Raw genomic sequence first — 19,456 nt, 5'->3', positions numbered from 1 at the left:
TAATTTTAGGAAACACATAAACAAATGACAGGAAATATCAATTCTTAACTTTATGATAAACTTTTTCTAATTTTTTTTTCTTTACGTTTTGTATTTTCTAAATTTAATTACGTATTTTTATCACTTCCACTTTTCTTTCGTTTTTTATTTTGCACTTGGTCTGCTTGTACCGAAGGCCTTTCTTTAAAAAAATTGTCCAAACAAGCTTTTTCTGCCTGCCGGCCATATTCCTTCGTGATCACACACACCGCATGCCAGCCTCGTATATCTTGACCATTTCCATCTTCATCTCCATAGAAAGCCTCATCCTCTTCTTTCCCTGGACATCAGCAACTTTCTTGGGACCCATGGCTGATAACCTAATGTAATATTACACATAATACAGTACAATAGTTATGAAAGCAAAATTACAAACACTAAGTCAATGAGTACTATACCGCAGCTGAAACAAAAAGAAATGGGAACGCCAATTCGTAGATGCATGATGGAATACAGTACAGTAGACGATGACCAATTGGAGAGCAGGATCCTATGGTGGTAACAAGCATCTGAGTAGGGAGATAACCAATGGGAGCGAGGGAGGATGGTAGCGAGTTTACGGGCTGGCGGCGTGCGAATTTTAAAATCGGTCTTGGACATGGTTAGGCTCTCGTACTGTACCTCCTTTCGTTGCTCGAAACATTTTTCGTGATGCGATTTGTAAAATTCTTCGCATCTCATTTCGCAGAGTGAAAATTTCGTAAGCAGATTCTTTTGTGTCGAGAGGTATGACTTTATTCTTTGATATTTCCCTTTCTTACAAGCCTCATACCTTGTCACAAAATTCATACATTTCTTACTCCAATACTGTGTAAACATTCTCTCCTACATACATTCCCATAACTTAAACTTATCAATATGTGAAAATCTGTCAATCACAATTTTGCACATTCCAGTCGTGCTATTCACAGGAAATACTGGTACATACACTTCTTCATCCATTCACTTGCAGAATATACTAACCCTCAACAAAATAAAACTTTGCAGTAAATCTCTTAAATTCTTTAATATACCCTTCCATTTAGAAGTAGAAACTCCATTCTCAATGTAGTCTTTCAGATCACATGTCTGAGGACATGACTGTTGCATTTCTTCCATATCTTCCAATGCTGAAGATTCACTATCACTCCTCCCTATACATGCCATACCTACAAAATTAGCTGCACAAACACACTCGTTGTGCATTCTTATAATTACTTTATTCTTTCTCATCAATGATTAATTTCCTACATCCTCAGTTATACTCATCATTCTAAAAAAAATCTATCTCAATAAAAAAAGAATATGGCATTTACTCATTTCTCAGAACAGCAGAAGTATATGCAACCTTTTTCATATCACCTATATTTACTGTAAACTTCATCTCAGGCAATTATATGACCACCTCTAATTCTATGTATCTTCTTACTTGCACATCTTGGAATATCCCAGTTCAATTTCTTTATCTCACATAAAAACACCAGCATTCACTAAGGAAATCTGCACACCTGTGTCACATTTATTCACAACACTATATCTTTTATCTTTATTAGCAAAGTCATTCTACCACTGATTCCATTAATACTTATGCAAATCTCTTTTGGATTATTCAAACAGACATCAATATTTTTGTCTCTTTCTCATTATTCAACTCCTAATTGTGATCATAAACACTTCTTCTCTACAACCCCCTTATAATGAACAACACTCAAACATTGTAAATGTAACACATACTCAGTTTCTTTCACACCTACGCACTACATTAATTTCTACATGCACATCACTTTCAAATTTGGAATTTTCCACCATTTCCAACACATTCCATTTCAATCTTTCATTTGCACATCTCATTTCCTCCTTCCTTTTTAGATTAATAAACTAACATACTGGCAGGTACAATGGCAAGGAACTTCATCTCCAGTGCCTTGCATTCATTTATATTCTCATTGCCAAATTTATTCCTTGCTAAAGTCTTCTGTCTATGTGCATACATTATAGTATCATTTTTCTCCATCCTCACATCTTCAAACTTGTTCTTCTTTCAATAGATTATGCCATCTTTCATGCTTTTCAGTTGATCAATTCATTTCTTTTATAGATTCACATCTGATCGTCTACACTCATTATAATCCTATGCAAACTAGCTAACTTCTCATCCCAAAATATCCCTAACAGGGGCATTTGAAGCTTTCCAAATACCAATACACACACAAATAGATCCTAAAACTAGTTAAATCTGGCGTCTCTAAAAGGGGAACTACTGCTTGAGCCACTTTCAACATCAGATCAGCTAAATATTCTTGCAAAAAAAGGAGAGAATTGTTGGAAACCAGCAAATAGGAGGCAAAGATGAAAAAAAGGGGACAGCATCATCTTTTTCCATGTCACCTGGTTTTGAACTCCATACTCTTCTCCTTTTATACCTCCCTAGCCTGCCCGTTGCCTTTACATTGGTATGACTTGGAGAATATCTTTATTCTTTGATTGTCTTCTTTATATCCTATAGAATCTCTTATTGTGGAATGTCTTCTTTATCTTTATTCTCTAATGTTACACTAATCTTTTTGCTTGTGTCTTCCATAGATTTCAATTTTTTCTTGACAATTTTTATTAATCCTTTGTGCCTGGCAGAATAGTGGAATCCTTTTTTGATGCCCTAAGTTCATCACTTCAGAATAAAATCTGTTTTAATTCATCCCATGTGGAGTTAACTTCTCTTATCCATTTTGCATTGAGCATTGTTAATTCTTACTTTCTGGTCTTTTTTATTCCCATCACCTTCATTTAACCAGCTATGTGTATTTTTATAAACCACTTTAGGTCTTCTGCCATTAGTATAATTTATTGCAATATTTCTATTTTTCACGACCAAAATTTGTTCATTTTGCTCTACTCTTATTTTGATTATTGTTCTCTCTTTATAGCGTAACATCTTGGAAAGGGAAGCTGTAACTTCTGACTTGCAGAAAAAGTTATCCTCACTAGATGACCAATATAAAATGGTAGAAAACCAACTTCTTAATACACAACAGGAAGTCTCTAACACAAAGGCAACACTGCAGGAGGTCATGGAAGCAAAGAATTCCTTGCAGAAAGAATTTACTGCAACTGTTGCAACAATGAAAGAAGATCAAAAGATTATGTTGTCAAATTTAAAAGAGAACTATGAAGTTAAGGTAAGCAATAAAGTACATTATTTTACTACTTTGCATTTGTCACTCAAATATTCATGGCATTTTTGCATATTTCTCTTATATTTTCATTTACCATTGCAATGGTTTTTACGTGATGAAAGAGACTAAACTGTTTTATTTCTAGAAGGCTTCAATATAGGGGTTACACTAATGTATTTATTGCATGGCCCTGTATGTAATAGAAAGGTTCTTTTCAGTGTTCTTTAGCTCCCAAATGCCTTGCATTGTTTTTAATCTTCTGTACCCATTTTATTTTTTTTTATAACTAGATTTATAGTCTTTTTAAGTTCCCATTTTGTTTATTGCTCGGAGTAAGTCAGTGGTGTAGTTATGAGAAAATTGATGTATATATGTCATGGATTGCTTTTTTGAAACTTGTGCATTGTTTACAAAACTTTTATGATCTCATTCTTTTATACAATAATGTAGGATTTTTATTATTTGCTATACCTAGATTATTAAGATATGTTTGTTGCTCCTCATATCGATAAATACTTAGGCGATAAAAGAAATTTCATCACTGGTAACTTTGTTAATTCTTTTTATTTACTTTTTATTGCAGATTGAAGAAATTACTAACACCCTAAATTTGATGTTTGGAGAATGCGATACTTTGAGGTCTGAAAAAACAGTTTTGAAGGAACAACTGACTAATCAGAGTGCCACCCTTTGTACTTTGGAGTGTGAATTGGCAGCTGTGAAAGAAGAAAAGTCCAGTTTGTTGAACGATATCGAAGCCAAGTCCAAGGAATATATTCTTCTGGAACAACAAATTGAAAAAGATGTAGAGATATTTATACAAGAAAAGACCACACTGATGAAAAACTTGGAAGAAATGAGAAACGTTAACCTCCGTCTACAGGAAGAAATGAATGTAAATGTGTCCAAGATTACAAGTGAAAAAGTTGCACTTGATAAGACACTTTCAGAATGTAAAAATGAGTTCTTACTCATGAAAGAGCAAAAAGAAAAGTTGATTGATACCCTTACATGCTTAGAGGAGAGCAGTAAAGGAGAAATTGAAGCTCTTAGAACAGAAAAAGAGAACCTCATAGGAGAGACACTGAGTAAGGAGGAGGTTATTGGAAACCTCAACAAGCAGATAGAATTAGCATTGACTGAGTTCGAGAAGGAAAGAGCCAAACTTACTTCTGAGTTAGAAGAGAGGAAATTTGCAGAAAACTGTAGGCAAAAAGAATTGGTAGAGCTTAAGGAGAAGTATGCTACAGAGAAAGAAAACTTGGAAAAAGAGTTATATTCTGGTAAGGAAGTAGTTGTATCTTTGGAAAAAAAGATTGAAGAAACAGTAAGATCTTTTAATGAAGAAAAGAATTCATTAAATGAAATTCTGAGAGGTAAAGAACTTGAATTTGTATCAACACTCGAGGAGAGGGAATCACTAATTAAACAGTTGAATGAAGAGAAAGTAGCATTAATGGACAACTTCAAGCTAAAAGAAGAATCCTTAATAAAATTGGAAGAACAAATGAGAGTGACCACAGTAAGATTTGAAAAGGAAGAATTGGCTGTGAAAAGTGAACTTGAAACTAAAGTAAAAGAAATGGCAGCCCTCCAATTGCAAATGAAAGAGTCTCAAGAATCTTATGAGAAAGAGAGGTTTAACATGTTAACTGAAATTGAGTCAAAGGAAAGAATGCTTAATAACATGACAACAGAACATGGAGCAGCTATAGAGGTCTTATTACAGGAAAAGAATGTATTAAGTGAAAGCCTAAAAGAAAAAGAGGAGAAACATGGTGCATTGCAGCAGGAGATGGAACAAGCCAAAGAAGTATTCTGGACTGAAAAGAAAACTTTAGAGGATGCATATTGTGAATTAAAGAAAGATCTTGAGATGACTAAGCTATCACTCAATGAAGAAAATGGTAAAATACTCCAGGACTTCAAAACTAAAGAGGAAAAACTAGTGGCAGCTCAGAATGAAATGAAAGAAAATTTGGTTTCTTTAAAAGAGAAAAATAATACATTAAATATGGAAATTAAATCTAAGGAGGAATTGCTAAATTCTGGAAAGCTTATGCTAGATGAGAGGCTGAATGCCTTTGCTACTGAAAAAGGAGAATTAACAAAGACTATTGAAGCATTAAGAACGGAAATAAATCAGCTGAAAGGTTGTATCAAAGATGCTGAAAAACAGCACTCTCATTCGGTAGAAGAGTTGCAAAAGGAGCTTGCCACATTAACAGAAGACAAGGAAATTCAGAAAGTCAGTAATTGTAAATTACTAACAGAGATTAAGGATTTGAAAGAAGAATTAAAACTAAAGATATCTGATCACAGTGTGGTCTTGAAGGATCTACAGAATGATATGAAGAATGAAATTGATAGGTTAAATGAAAGCATTGTAGAAAAGGAAAAAGCAATACAAAATTTACAGGAAGAAAAGAGAGAAACTGCAGTCTCTTATACCAATAAAGTGAAAGATCTCGAAGAAAAGGTAACTTCGCATACAAGAGAAATTGAATCATTAACACAAGAAATGAAGCTGAAGGAAGAACAGTTTGAAGAGAGGAAATTTGAGCTAGAGAAAAGGGTTAGTAATGCTAGTGGTATTGAGGTAGAATTCCAGCAAATGAAAATTAAACATGAACAGAAAGTTGCTCTTCTGACCAAGCAATTTCAAGAACTTAACAGTTTGCTGAGGGAAAAGCAAGAAAATTATGATCAGGAGATTGCGTTTTTGAATAACCAAGTAAGCATTGGCAGTTTTACTTTTGTTTTCTATCCTTTCTGTTGTAAAATTATCTGTTATAAAATGCTAGAGATTTTTAACATCCAGAATATATACAAAATAAAAAAATAAAAGCATTTTACATCTTTTGGTACTATATTTTTTATGCTTTTCTCAACAATATTTTTGCAGCTTTTGTCTTAACATTATATAAAAGCAATACTGTTTAGACCTGCATCTTTTTAAGCTGAGAGGGAATCATATGCTTTCAGGTTTCTTCTTAACACCCAAACGACATTGTCCATCAGAATATTGCTAAGTTTTGCACAACTTCCTTCCATCTTATTCATCTTAGATTTTTTTTCTTTAAAAAAATCAAAGTATGATTTTAAGTTGTCTGGTTGAATTGTTTGTAAGAAAATTAAATGTTTAAAATTGGCTACCAGTTGTTGTAGAAAACACGGATATTAGTCATTTTTTTAATTGAAGGAAGTTGGGCAATTTAAATTTTTAATATTTTTTTTTATTGAATACGATGATATTGATTTCAGTTATTGTAATGTTAAGAGACCGTCATGATTTTATTATTTTGGGGTAATGATAAGTGCAATATTAGAATTAGGTTTTTTATACTGTATTTTATTTACTCAAATTTTTTTTAGGTTGCTGGATTAGAGAATGAGAAAAAGGAGATTTCACAAGAAAGTGAGGATCGCAGCGTAGCACTAGCGGCTCTTGCAAGAGAATTTGAAAATCAGAAGGAAAAACTTGATATATTAGAAGAGGAAAAGATAGAGTTGAATAAAGTTCTTTTGGAAGAAAGAAAATCCGCCAGTGAAATGATGAAAACACAAGAAGATGCTTTGAATGGCCTGAAGGAGAAGGTTGGAAGTGTTCTTCATACTCATAGTGAGGAGAAGGAGACTCATCAGAAAGAAATGGAACAGAAACAAATTGAAGTTAATTCTCTTAAGAAAGAATTGGAAGAGCATCTTGAAAAATGTGAAGAGGAAAAGGCATGTTCTAGAAAACTCATAAAGGAAAACGAGGAGCTTCTTGTTCAAAAAGAAAAGGAAATGAATACACTTAAAGAAAAAGTTGAAGATGAACAAAGAGATTTGTCACAGTCTTTACAGGCGAAAGAGGATTCTTACAAAAACCTCAAGCAGGAAATGGATAGGGTAATAACAGTTTTGAAAGACGAAAAGGCTAAAGAGATTGCAACAAGAGATGAACTCATTTTGAATCTGGAGAAAGAAAAGGCACATGCTCTTGAACAGATTAAAGCAGAAAGAGCACAGCTGAAGAACATTCAAGAGGCCAAGGAAGAAACGTTGACACTGCTTCAGCAGAAGATGCAAGAAAACAACGAATCAATAAGACTGGAAAAAGACTCCCTCCTTCAGAATCTTCTAACATCGCAGAAAGACCTTGCTGCTTTGCAGAGGACCTATGACATATCCAAGGAATCTGTTGAGAAAGAAACATCGTTGCTTAATAAAGAGCTAGAAGACAAAAGGACGCTTTGCTTGTCCTTAGAAGAAGTATTGAAAGCTAAGGAGAAAGAGCATGTCGAGTCTCTTGAGTCGATGCAACAGGAGGTAGAATTGCTTAGGGTAGATCTTGTCAAGTACAAGAATATGTATATAGAAGCAAGTAGCAAAATTGAATTACTTGAAGGAGAAATGGCAAGAAATGAATTGGAACGTACACAAGCTATGTCCAGTGTTACAATAGAATATGAGGAGAAAATCAGAAAACTAAGTGATTGTGTATCGGAAAAGAACATTGCAATTGAAGAACTCAAGAAAAATAATGTTGATATTGCAGAAAAACACACTATGGAGATAAAACAGCTTGAAGAAAAATTACTGGAGAGTAATCAGTATCTTGAAAATCTTAAAGAGGAAAAGGTAAACTTGGAAAAAAATGAGGAATCAAGCTTAATTCAAATCCAATCTCTCAATAATGAAATTGATGATATCAAGTTTAAACTGAAGTACTTTGAAGATACCTTAAATGAGAAAGAAAGCACATTAGAGAAAGATTTGGGCGACATTGTAGCAGAAAAAGATAAACTTCAGAAAGCTAGTAGGGAAACTATTGAAGAACTAAATAGAAATCTTGCTGAGAAGTCTCAAATTATAACGAGCCTTGAGGAAAAGCTCCAGGAAATGCAGTCTACCCTGAAGACTAAAATGGAAGAAGCAGAGCAGAAATTGAAGGAACAAGAGGAAATGTACAAGAAACTCCTACACGAAAAGGATGCCTCACTTACTAGATTACAGAATCAGGTTTGTAATGCTTAATTTATGACCATTAGATACTGTGCCTCATATTCAACTGAGTGAGAATTGGTTATGCTGTGACAAGTAGTGTCTTAACTTCATGTAGTATTTGAAGAGTTGCTGAATCTTGTTTGAAAAGGGCTGACATTAATTATAACTGCTGTTCCGCCCTCTTTTTAGCCATAATTCCCTCGCATCTCCCTTTTACTAGACACATACCCTTTAAACCTATTGCAGAGACTAATTTCTCTATATCTTCTTAACCTCTAATTTTATCAATTGTGTTTACTCCCAAATATATACAAAAGGCAAACCCTTGCTTTGTTTGCTATCCATATAAATATTTACTTCCATCCTAGTTTCCATTTACCTTCATTATGCTACCTTTCAACATTCTCCTCCTACTGACACTTACAGGATTTTCCATTCTTATCACTTTCTATTTTGTATTAGCAACCAATGCTGCATTATCTATGAACATATACCTTTCGTTATTTCATTCACAACTCTAATTCCACCATTTGACTTTGTATGCTTTTCCAATAGCCCATCACTCTACACATAAGATGTTAAACCACCATCATTATCTTGATTCCAAGTTTTCTCCATACCCAAGTCTTTTTTATCTATGTTTTCTAATAGAGTTTGCTACAATCATATATACTTTTAAGACTGCTAATAAATTACTATACATGCACATGCAACCACCCTTCACTCTTGCTTCACTCACCATCTGTGACAATTCTATTATAGGAGAAAATTAGGAATTGCATAGACAATTTGACTCTTAATAATATATATTTCACAAGGATGGCTATCTTTTTACCCATATTAGATTTTTTTTTATAACTGTTTCATAACACACTTGATGTGCCTCAAAATTCTTTTGTCTAAACCAACCCTGCTCTTCTTTTGCATGTGTTAAAACCCTACCATATACCTTCCATTTATATAATTTTTCAAAATTATTGTAGTATTAATTCTTTAGTCGGCAACACCTAAGATGAAGAGCAAATATCAGAAAAACAAAGATGTTCAGATTATTGTGAGGAAAAGAAAAAGCATAATACATTTCAGTTATAAGGATGGTAATGGAAACATGAAAAAAGTAGTGAGATGAAATGACATGAACTTGAGATGATGTAGGTTAAGAGTTAGCATTTAATCAGAGGTCAATTACTTTTAAACTTGAGAAAGGTTGTGTTTTGTGGAGGACCATTTAACGATTCATGGTCATTTGGTATACAAAGGGAGTTAATTTACATCAGCTGTTATTTAAAATTTAAAGCATGCCAAATTCCATTACCTTATAAACATTTACTTTGGATTGCAGATATCATCCTTAGAGTCTGTGAGGGAGGAACTGCATGTTAAGCAAGCAGAACGAGGAAGTCTTCATACTCAAGTTGCATCTTTGGAAGAGGAACTAAAAGCCAAAGAAAAAATATATTTGTCCAATATGGAGGAGGTAATATAGTTTTTAATTTTTTTTACTTCTAAATTGTTTGGTCAATGTATATGAATAGATAAAGGTATGGTCCTGTGCAAGGAATACTCAGAACTACATTGGGGAGTGTTTTTCAGGGCTGGTAAAGTGTGAGGTGATTACCACACAGTAGTGCTGGAAGTTCTTCAATGTAGATCGTCGACAATGAGTTATCGAATTCCTTAGGTCATTCAAATAGGCCTTAGAAGTTTTTTGAGAGATAGAGTTACAAGGAATTACAAGGATTTTGGGTGTCTCAAAGACTTTTTAGTCTATCTGTGGAGAGACTACTTTCTCTTTGGTAGAGTGATTTACTTTAAGCATTTAGAGAGTTCTTCTGATCTTGTCTAACTTATTCTTGAACTCTTTTACAATATTACTGTTTACTACATCTGCTGGAAGTGTATTCCAAGTATTTGCTATTTTGTATGGAAAGAAATTGCCACATTGAGTGGTGTATCTTTTCAATTCCAGTTTGTATCCGTTACCTCTGGACTCATTTGTGCTAAGTGTGAATAGATTATTGTAATCCACATTTGTTATTCCTTTAAGAATTTTGAATGCCTTTATTAACTGTCCCCTTAGTCATCGAGTTTGTAAATCAAATAAGTTCAAACGTTCCATCCTTCGTCTATATCCAAATTGCCTTAGTGTTGGAACTAGTTTGATGGCCCTAGTTTGTACTGCTTCCAGTCTATCTATATCCTTCTGAATACCCGGAACCCAGAATTGGACTCCGTATTCTAGATGGGGTCTTACTAGTGATGTTTGAACTCTAGTACAGTGTCTTTGTGTCTGGATTTGAATTGTCTCTTTATGTAACCTATTAGCTTTTGTGCTTTCCTTTCAGCTTTTATACTCTCTTTGCTGAACTTCAAATCCTTGCTGACAATAATTCCGAAATCTTCCTCCTGGTCCACATTTTCTGTTTCATTACCTAGCAGTGAGTAAGCTGATTGTGGGTTACTATAACCTATGTGCATGCCTTTGCATTTCCCACAGTTGAAAGACATTTGCCATTTTATGGACCATTCTCCTAGCTTCTTTAGATCCTCTCTTAATGCTTCTACGTCTTCTGAGTTTGCTCCTCTTCCTCTTCGGCCTCCTGATTTTGACACTTCTAAAAAGAAGGCAAAGGAGGCCATTTTTAGTCAATTATATCATTGGCACATTTGGCTATTCTACTAGTTAACCCTAAATCTATGTCATTAATATCGATCAGAAATAGCAATGGGCCAAGGATGGATCCTTGAGGTACTCCACTTGTAACAACTGCCCACTCTGAAGCTTCTCCATTGATTACAACTCTCTGTTTTCTGTTTGTTAGCCAATCTTCGATCCATTGACCTGGCTCGTCGATAATGCCTAGTGCTGTAATTTTGACCTTTAATTTTTTATGAGGAACTTTGTCAAAAGCCTTTTGAAAGTCTAGGTATATGATGTCTATTGCCCTGCTTTTGTCATAAATGCTAAACATATGTAAAAATTCCAAAAGGTTTGTCATACATGGTCTCCTTTGTCTAAAACCATGTTGGCTGTCTATCAGAATATTGTTTTCTCTATGTGTTCTACTATATAATCTACTACAATAATCGATTCAAAAATTTTGCAAAACACTGAAGTTAGACACACAGGTCTGTAGTTGCCAGGTTTTTTTTTTTATCCCTTCTTGTAGATTGGAGGAACATTGCATAGTTTCCATCCTTTTGTTGACTGTCTTTCGGAACATTTTGTAAAAGTGTGGGGTTATCTCTTCTTCTAGTTCTATAATCTCTCTTGGATGAATATCATCTGGACCTGGTGCCCTAGACTTACCCAATGTATATATTGGAAATAAAGTATTTTTATTATTATTAGTTTATTTTCTTTTTGACATCATCCATCATAAATGTATGGTCGTGGCCCTTCATATTTGATAGCTAGTTCGGGGAGGGCTGTTGATTCTTCCCTAGTGAATACGATTGTGAAATATGCATTCATCAGTTTGGCTTTTTCCAAATCATTTGTTATAAGATTTCCCTCTGAGTCTCTTAATTGGCTAATGTTGTTTTTGACTGCCTTTCTACTGTTTACATATGCAAAAAATTCGTTTCTGTTTTCTTTACTAGCTGATGCCACTCTTTTCTCTTCATTGATCTTGGCATTTCTAACTAGTTTATCTACTTTTCGGCTTGACTTCTTGTACTCGGAAATTTTATGAATAGAAGGCTGAGGACTCGTTGATTTATATTTCCTTTTTCTGCCTCTTATTGCATTGGCTATTTCTCTGTTGAACCAATTAGGTTGTAGAGTTCCATTTGGTAAAATTTTTCTGTGCCGTATACATTTAGCCCATTTTTCTAAATATATTTCTACAAAGGAGTCCCATTGCGTATCTATGTTCCCTCAACTCTGGTGTCACCAGTGCCAGTGACCCTAGTGATTGTGTGTGATGCCACTACCGGCGACCTCAGTGGTGAGCCCTGCTGTATATCCGTAGCCCAAGAGGGCAGTAATGAAGACCCCCACATGTTATAGTTGTACCAGGGCTAAAAGTCGATATAAGGCTCCCACACTACTGGTTGTAATGCTGAAGCCTAAAGTTGGGTGGGGGAAGAAGCCTATGGCCTATTAAAACCTGTCTGTGTATCCCCGGTGTCTATCACCCTTGTGCCACTTGCTTCAGTGCCTCTGACCTGTTGCCTGTAGCTCCTTCCCTCTCTGTGCCTGTGACCCCAGCCCCAGTGTTTATGTTAAGAGTATCAGTGAATGTGCTTGCTGTTTCCCTTGTGGGTGTTCCCCAATGTTGTGGTTTCACCCCTTGTAGGAACTTCATTGTCAGCTATGCTAAAACCTTGACTGCTCTGCTTGCAGAGCATGAGGGGACAATTAGTAAGAGGAAGAAGCCAGTTTGCTCCTCTTCCTCCTCGGCCTCCTGATTTTGTCACTACTAAAAAGAAGTCAAAGGAGGCCATTTTTAGTCAATTATATTCCTCGTAATGACACCCAGTGCCATGCTACCCCTGAAGCCAGGTGCGACAGAGATCTGAGCTCATGTACACTTTCTGTCGGCCAAGTGTTGGAAGAGCTTGGGGGCCCTCTACCCTTCCTACCTGGACTGTGGACTGCTTTTCCCTTCTCTGAATGGGGTACTGATGTATTCCGTGTTGAGCATATGGTTCCTCTTAAGGTCGTTATTGCTCGCTTGCGCACAGCTGAAGGTCATTGGCTTGTGGATGAGGGACTGCAGCCCTGTGTACACATGTTATGGGGCAATGCTCCCTCTCCACCTAGATTAACAAAGGGAAGCATATGAGGTACTACTTTAGTCTATGCCTTGATCAGTGTTGGTGATCTCTCTCCCCCTAATGATTACTGACCTAGTGCATTATTAGTTCTTGGTTACATTTGCAGGGAGGGAGTAGATCTCTGGAGCAGCCTGCCAAACCCTCTAAGGTACGAGGGTATTCAAGATTCTTTTGTCTCACAGGTACCATACTTTGGCCTGGTACCAATGCAAGCAGAGAACCCTTAGTTGGAGTGTTCCTTTATGGACGTTCTTGCTCTCACGATTGAGCTGGGTCAGGTTAAGCTGGAATCACACGGCTTTTTTTTTTTCGCCAGCAGTGAGCCGTTGCTGACGAAAATGGGATATCAGGAGTTTGTTGCTCGAGATATTGGCTTCCCAACTGGACGGTAAGCAGTGAGCACAAACTGCGAGCATGATTTCAGATGTAAACAAACAAGGTGGCTGCTGCAAATAGGATGTGCTCTCGCTTGGCAAGACAGCACAAGCCTCAAGAGATAATGAAAATTTGCTTTGTTCATGCTATGGTAGTTGTAGAGTTCTTCAATTCACGTAATATTTAGAGAATATATATTACTGCAACTGTCAAAAAATTAATATAATGATTTCAGCTAATCGGTTTTGTTTAAACTTAACTATTTGCTCCGTGAACGGTTAGATCGTAGTGTGACACTACATCACTTTCGCTCACGACCATTGGCTGGAGGTTGGCTAAAACCTCGGGCAAGAAATGACTAAGTGTGATTCCAGCATTACCTTGGAGCCAGCTACAGGTAGGACCTTAGTTTTGTTGATGGGCACTTCGATGCCCCTCAAATGTTGAGGTCTTCTCCAGAGCTTCCATGGTTATATCTTGCTAGTTTTGCCCTGGATTAAGGTGAAAAGTAGGATCTAGGTACTAACTCCCCTCCAGTCAGTCACATATATTGTACCTGGGCAGAAACTAATCCCCCTGGTAGTGTTGTGTCCAATATTAGTACTGGCTATTAGTAAAGATGTGTTATGGATTTTCAGACAAATTTCAGCCTCAGAGGATCTGTGATTTGTTTAATAGAGTTTCGACCCGTGGGTTTTTATACATGCTGAGTCCGAGCTTTGCACATTGAAAAAGTGGCCCTGGGACAGGGAAGACCATATTTCTTTGTTATTTTAAATTGTATTGGAGTCCCTTTAACAGGAAAATCCTTGGGGCCACACAATGCCCTAATCCTAAAATGACAAAATTATGAAATTTGGTCCTTTGAAATGGGGAATGGCTAATTTTGACCTGAATATAATTGTCCTGGTAAATTTCTCAGTGCTTGTATTATAATTTCAAAACAAATATTTTTTAAAGGATGAAGCGAGTGATGTACACCACAGCAAAATTGTTAATATTCTAATAACTTCTATGACTGAGCATTTCATTTGATGCTTTCAACCCCTTTCTTGAAAAGTTGCTTAAGTTGATTGCACAATAATCATCTCAGATGTCATGTTTTAGGTAATTGTATAACTAAATATGAAGGGTCATTGCTTTCTGAATTATGCAGATGATAAATGCAAGTAATGTTCATAAAATTGTTTGGCTTTACAGCAGTTGATCTTTTTGTAAATTTTGCTAACATGTAACCATATATTATTTTTCAGCTTAAGGATGTCCGGCAAGAAAAGAATAAATACCTTTCAAATGTTCGTTCCCTAGAAGCAAAATTGATAGATAAGGAGAAAGAAGTAACTGCAGCTAAGGTAATTAGTTTTTCAATATTAAACTTACCCGATAATCATGTAGCTGTCAACTCCGTTGCCCGACAGAATTCTATGGAGGGATACGCCAGCTATCACAATACTAGAAGGGGGTGTACTTACCAGCGCCACCTGTGGCCAGGTACTCAATCATTTGTTGTTGACACCTCAATTATTCCTCTGTCGTGCTTCCGGCTAGACGTTCTGGGATACGCTCATGGTCTTCGAGTCTATTCATGGATATTTGGTGAAGTATTCTCTTAGATTAACGGCTGTCGCATACTGGAATCCTCTTTATATTAGCTAGATAGCTTTTATATAAATACTGATTAACGGTTAATGAATTTTTGCTTGTTTTTTGGATCACCCTTTGACTTACTCTTTGAAACAAGATGTCTGACGTTTCGCAAGCTCCCTCCCATAGACGATGTAGGTCTTGCAATAGGCGTATTCCGAAGGCCTCGGTAGATCCTCACACCGCTTGTTCTGACTGTAGGGACAGGCCCTGTCTATTAGAAAATCGGTGTGAGGAGTGCGCCGGACTTTCGGAATTGGATTTTGTACGTCTTTTAAAATATTCATCTAAGTTAGAGAGAACTAGAGTTAGGAGAAGTTCTTCTCACTCTTCTATGTTTTCCTCACCTCATGATCCCCTACCTTTTCCTACCCCTGTAGTGGCTACCCCCGAACCTACTGTGTGCCCTCCGCCTGATATGTCAACTGTTTTGCGTGCTATTCAGGCTTTAGGAGATAAAGTAGAATCAGTGGTAAGTGACCATAAGTCTCTGATGGCCGAGGTTAAAGAACTGAAGGTCAAGAGTGCAGTGGGTGGAAATAGTGCCAGTGCTGTGACGAGTGCTAGTGTCTGTGCAGTGCCAAGTGCTAGTGGTGCCAGTGTGGTGCGTGAGGATTTTTCTGTGCGAGCCAGTCGTCCTCCCAGTCCGGGACCTCTTGCAAGCTCCCATGCCCAGGGGAGAAGCAATGTCGAAGGGCTTAAGGGTTCGACAGGCCTTGTTAGGCGCACAGAATTATCCTCGGTGGTTGCGGGCGTGTCTTCCTTAGACCGTCACTCCCACCTGCAGACGATTGAGCCCGTCTTCTCGTCCGCTGATCTTCATGCAGGGAAGAAACGTTGGTCTCAGGTCTCGAGACCGCTTAAACGTAGAGTTCAGTCAGCGAGTGCTCAGCCAGGTTGTAGTCATTGGCTCAGCTCCGACTCGCCTCAGTCATCGGTCGACTGTACTCCGCCCAAGAGGAGTAAGGTTCTGCCTATACAGACCCCGACTGTGACTTTACCTCAGTCTGTTATCGTTTCTGCCGACCCCAAGTGGACCCTGCTTCAGTCCATGCAAGCTCAGCTTTCGGACTTGATGCGTGAGTGTCGGGCTGAGAGTGTTGCACCTCCTCCTCCGCCTACACTCCCTCCACCTGTTCTCGCTCCGCCTGTGCTCGCCCAGCCTGCACCTGCTCCGCCTGTGTTCGCCCAGCCTGCACCTGCTCCGCCTGGTCGCAGCACCATCTGCCAGGCGTACGATGTTGAGCCACTTTCGGAGTTTGCTGTTCACAGTGTTGTTCAGCCTCAGCCTTCTTTAAGGCAACCCTTGCTTTGGGATCAGGAGAGTTATTCCACTCTTCCTCCTCCTCCCCTTGCTGCTCCACCAGTGGTGCAACTCTCGGTTGGGGTACAACAACCTCTCCCCTCCGTGAGTCTGTCTGCTCAACCATCGCTGCAGCGAGCTCAACCCTCATCTAGGCAAGCTCCTCTACACCATGGACTTGCGCCTCAGGAGCCTCAGCTTGCGAGAACTTTACCTTGTTCTGCGCAGCCTCAACCTTCTCATGCTCCACTCATCTCACAGGAACAGGAACGGACTACTCCGCCTCCGTCCTCCGCTCAGCTTGTGCAATCCTTGGGTTCAACTCTTGCTAGGAGTCAACCTCCTTCACCCATGCGCCTGCCTTCTGCTCCGTCTGTTGTTCAGCCTATGCAGTCTGAGCCTCAGGTTTTCCCTCAAGATGAGGAAACCTCTGTTATTGTTCCTACCCGTTCTGACTCTGCGGTTCAGCATTCTGGTCCTATTGCTTCGCTACCCTCTGCTGATGAAGTGTCGGATGATGAGGAGGCACACCTTGATCCCTCATCAGACGTGGAGGAGTCTAAGCTTTCTCCATTGTCTTTTGATTTTCGAAAGGTCCTAGCTCTACTCAGGGAGCTTTACCCTGACCACTTCGTCTCTGCTGTTCCCCGCTCTCCTCCATCTGAGTTTTCGCTAGGCGTACAACAAGCTAAGTCGAACTATACTAAGCTTGTCCTAGCTAGATCCTCCAAGAGGGCTTTAAGGATCTTAGGGGAGTGGCTTCAGTCTAAACAACACCTGGGCAAGACTTCCTTCATGTTCCCTCCAACGAAGCTCGCTTCGAAAGGTTGCGTTTGGTATGCCACAGGGGAAGCACCAGGCTTGGGAGTACCTGCCTCTGCCCAGGCTGACTTCTCAAGTCTGGTGGACTCGCCTAGGAGGACTGCGATGAGACGCTCGAAGGTTTGTTGGACCTTCTCAGACCTGGATCATCTTCTGAAAGGGTTGTTCAGAGCTTTCGAAATGTTCAACTTTCTCGACTGGTGCCTGGGAGCCCTCAGCAAGAAAACATCTCCTGCGGACAAAGACTCTGCCATGCTAATTATGTCCTGCATGGATAAGGCTATCAGGGATGGATCGGGTGAGCTAGCGTCGTTATTTGTATCAGGGGTGTTGAAGAAAAGGGAACAACTGTGTACCTTCCTCTCAGCCAGCATTACACCGTGCCAGCGGTCACAGCTCCTTTTTGCTCCACTCTCAAAGTTCCTCTTTCCCGAGGAGCTAGTTAAGGACTTGTCGGCTGCCCTGATACAGAAGGACACGCACGATCTTGTAGCCTCATCGGCTCGTAAGTCTAAGGTTACCACCTCTGTCCCCAAGACTTATCGCTCCCCAGTGGCTGATACCCCGGCCACTAGGTTCATACCGCCCTTTCGTGGTAGAGCCCCCAGCCGAGGAAGCTCCCGTCCAGACTCTCACAGGGGCAAGTCTAGGAAAGGACCCAGGACATCTAAGGGAAAGCACTGACTCTCAGATTCTCCAGACAACAGTAGGAGCCAGACTCAAGATCTTCTGGCAAGCCTGGGAGAAGAGAGGTGCAGACGCACAGTCTGTCAGTTGGCTGAGGTACGGTTACAGGATTCCATTCTGCCTCAAACCGCCTCTGACCACATCGCCCATCAACCTCTCTCCCAACTACAAAGAAGAGGACAAGAGGCTAGCATTGCAACAGGAGGTGTCGCTACTTGTGCAGAAGAAGGCAGTGGTTATAGTCCGGGACCATCAATCCCCGGGCTTCTACAACCGTCTCTTTCTTGTAGCCAAAAAGACAGGAGGTTGGAGACCGGTGCTGGACGTCAGCTCTCTCAACGAGTATGTCACCAAGCAGACGTTCACAATGGAGACGACCAAGTCGGTCTTAGCAGCGGTCAGACAGGAGGACTGGATGGTCTCGTTGGACTTGAAAGATGCATACTTTCACGTTCCCATTCATCCAGACTCCCAACCTTTCCTGAGATTCGTTTTCGGAAAGGTTGTCTATCAGTTCCAAGCCCTGTGTTTTGGCCTAAGCACAGCTCCTATGGTCTTTACTCATCTGATGAGGAATGTAGCGAAATTCCTGCACTTATCGAACATCAGAGCCTCCCTCTACCTAGACGACTGGCTGTTGAGAGCCTCCACGAGTCGTCGTTGTCTGGAGAACCTCTCTTGGACTTTAGATCTAATCAGAGACCTAGGTCTATTAGTCAATATAGAGAAATCTCAACTCATTCCCTCTCAATCCATTGTGTACCTGGGAATGGAGATTCAGAGTCGGGATTTTCGGGCTTTTCCATCGGCCCCCAGGATAAACCAAGCCCTAGAGTGCATCATGAGCATGCTGAAGAGGAGCAATTGCTCAGTGAGACAGTGGATGAGTCTCACAGGGACCCTCTCATCTCTGGCCCTGTTTGTCGAGCTAGGGAGACTCCACCTCCGCCCTCTTCAATTCCATCTTGCAGCTCATTGGGACAAGGGCTCGACTCTAGAAGCAGTCTCTATCCCTATCAACCAAGAGATGAAGACCACTCTCCGGTGGTGGAAGCACAATCTCCTTCTCAAGGAGGGTCTATCATTGGCCATCCAGACCCCCCATCTTCATCTCTTCTCGGATGCATCGGACTCGGGCTGGGGTGCGACCTTGGACGGACGGGAATGCTCAGGAGTATGGAACAAGGAACAAGGATTACTCCACATCAACTGCAAGGAACTGTTAGCAGTTCATCTTGCCCTGTTGAACTTCAAGTCCCTCCTGCTAGGCAAAGTGGTGGAGGTGAATTCAGACAACACCACAGCCTTGGCTTACATCTCCAAGCAAGGAGGGACCCATTCGAGGAGCCTTTACGAGATCGCAAGGGACCTCCTCATTTGGTCAAGAGGTCTAAACCTCACACTGGTCACGAGGTTCATCCAGGGCGATATGAATGTTTCAGCGGATCGCCTCAGCAGAAGGAATCAGGTCATTCCCACGGAATGGACCCTCCACAAGAGTGTGTGCAGCAGACTTTGGACCTTGTGGGGTCAACCTACCATAGATCTGTTTGCCACCTCCATCACCAAGAGACTTCCGCTTTATTGTTCCCCTGTTCCAGACCCTGCAGCGGTTCATGTGGATGCTTTTCTTCTGAACTGGTCCCATCTCGACCTGTAC

The 19,456-nt window shown here is 39.5% G+C and overlaps 1 protein-coding gene across 3 annotated transcripts in view; it reads left to right on the top strand.

Annotated features, from left to right (window-relative positions):
- The window catches only part of LOC137627638 (uncharacterized), a 208,874-nt gene that overhangs the window by 110,428 nt on the left and 78,990 nt on the right, over window positions 1-19,456 (top strand). For all 3 annotated transcript variants that reach the window (XM_068358774.1, XM_068358772.1, XM_068358773.1), the window contains exons 14-18: window positions 2,943-3,194; window positions 3,775-5,925; window positions 6,567-8,198; window positions 9,526-9,660; window positions 14,594-14,692. In XM_068358774.1, the coding sequence (XP_068214875.1) occupies window positions 2,943-3,194; window positions 3,775-5,925; window positions 6,567-8,198; window positions 9,526-9,660; window positions 14,594-14,692 (4,269 nt within the window). The remainder of the gene's footprint in view (window positions 1-2,942; window positions 3,195-3,774; window positions 5,926-6,566; window positions 8,199-9,525; window positions 9,661-14,593; window positions 14,693-19,456) is intronic.

Source organism: Palaemon carinicauda, chromosome 35, assembly GCF_036898095.1.
Source record: "Palaemon carinicauda isolate YSFRI2023 chromosome 35, ASM3689809v2, whole genome shotgun sequence".
Lineage (NCBI taxonomy): Eukaryota > Metazoa > Arthropoda > Malacostraca > Decapoda > Palaemonidae > Palaemon > Palaemon carinicauda.
The sequence above is the reverse complement of the archived record's forward strand: the minus strand, read 5'-3'. Positions and strand labels throughout refer to the sequence as shown.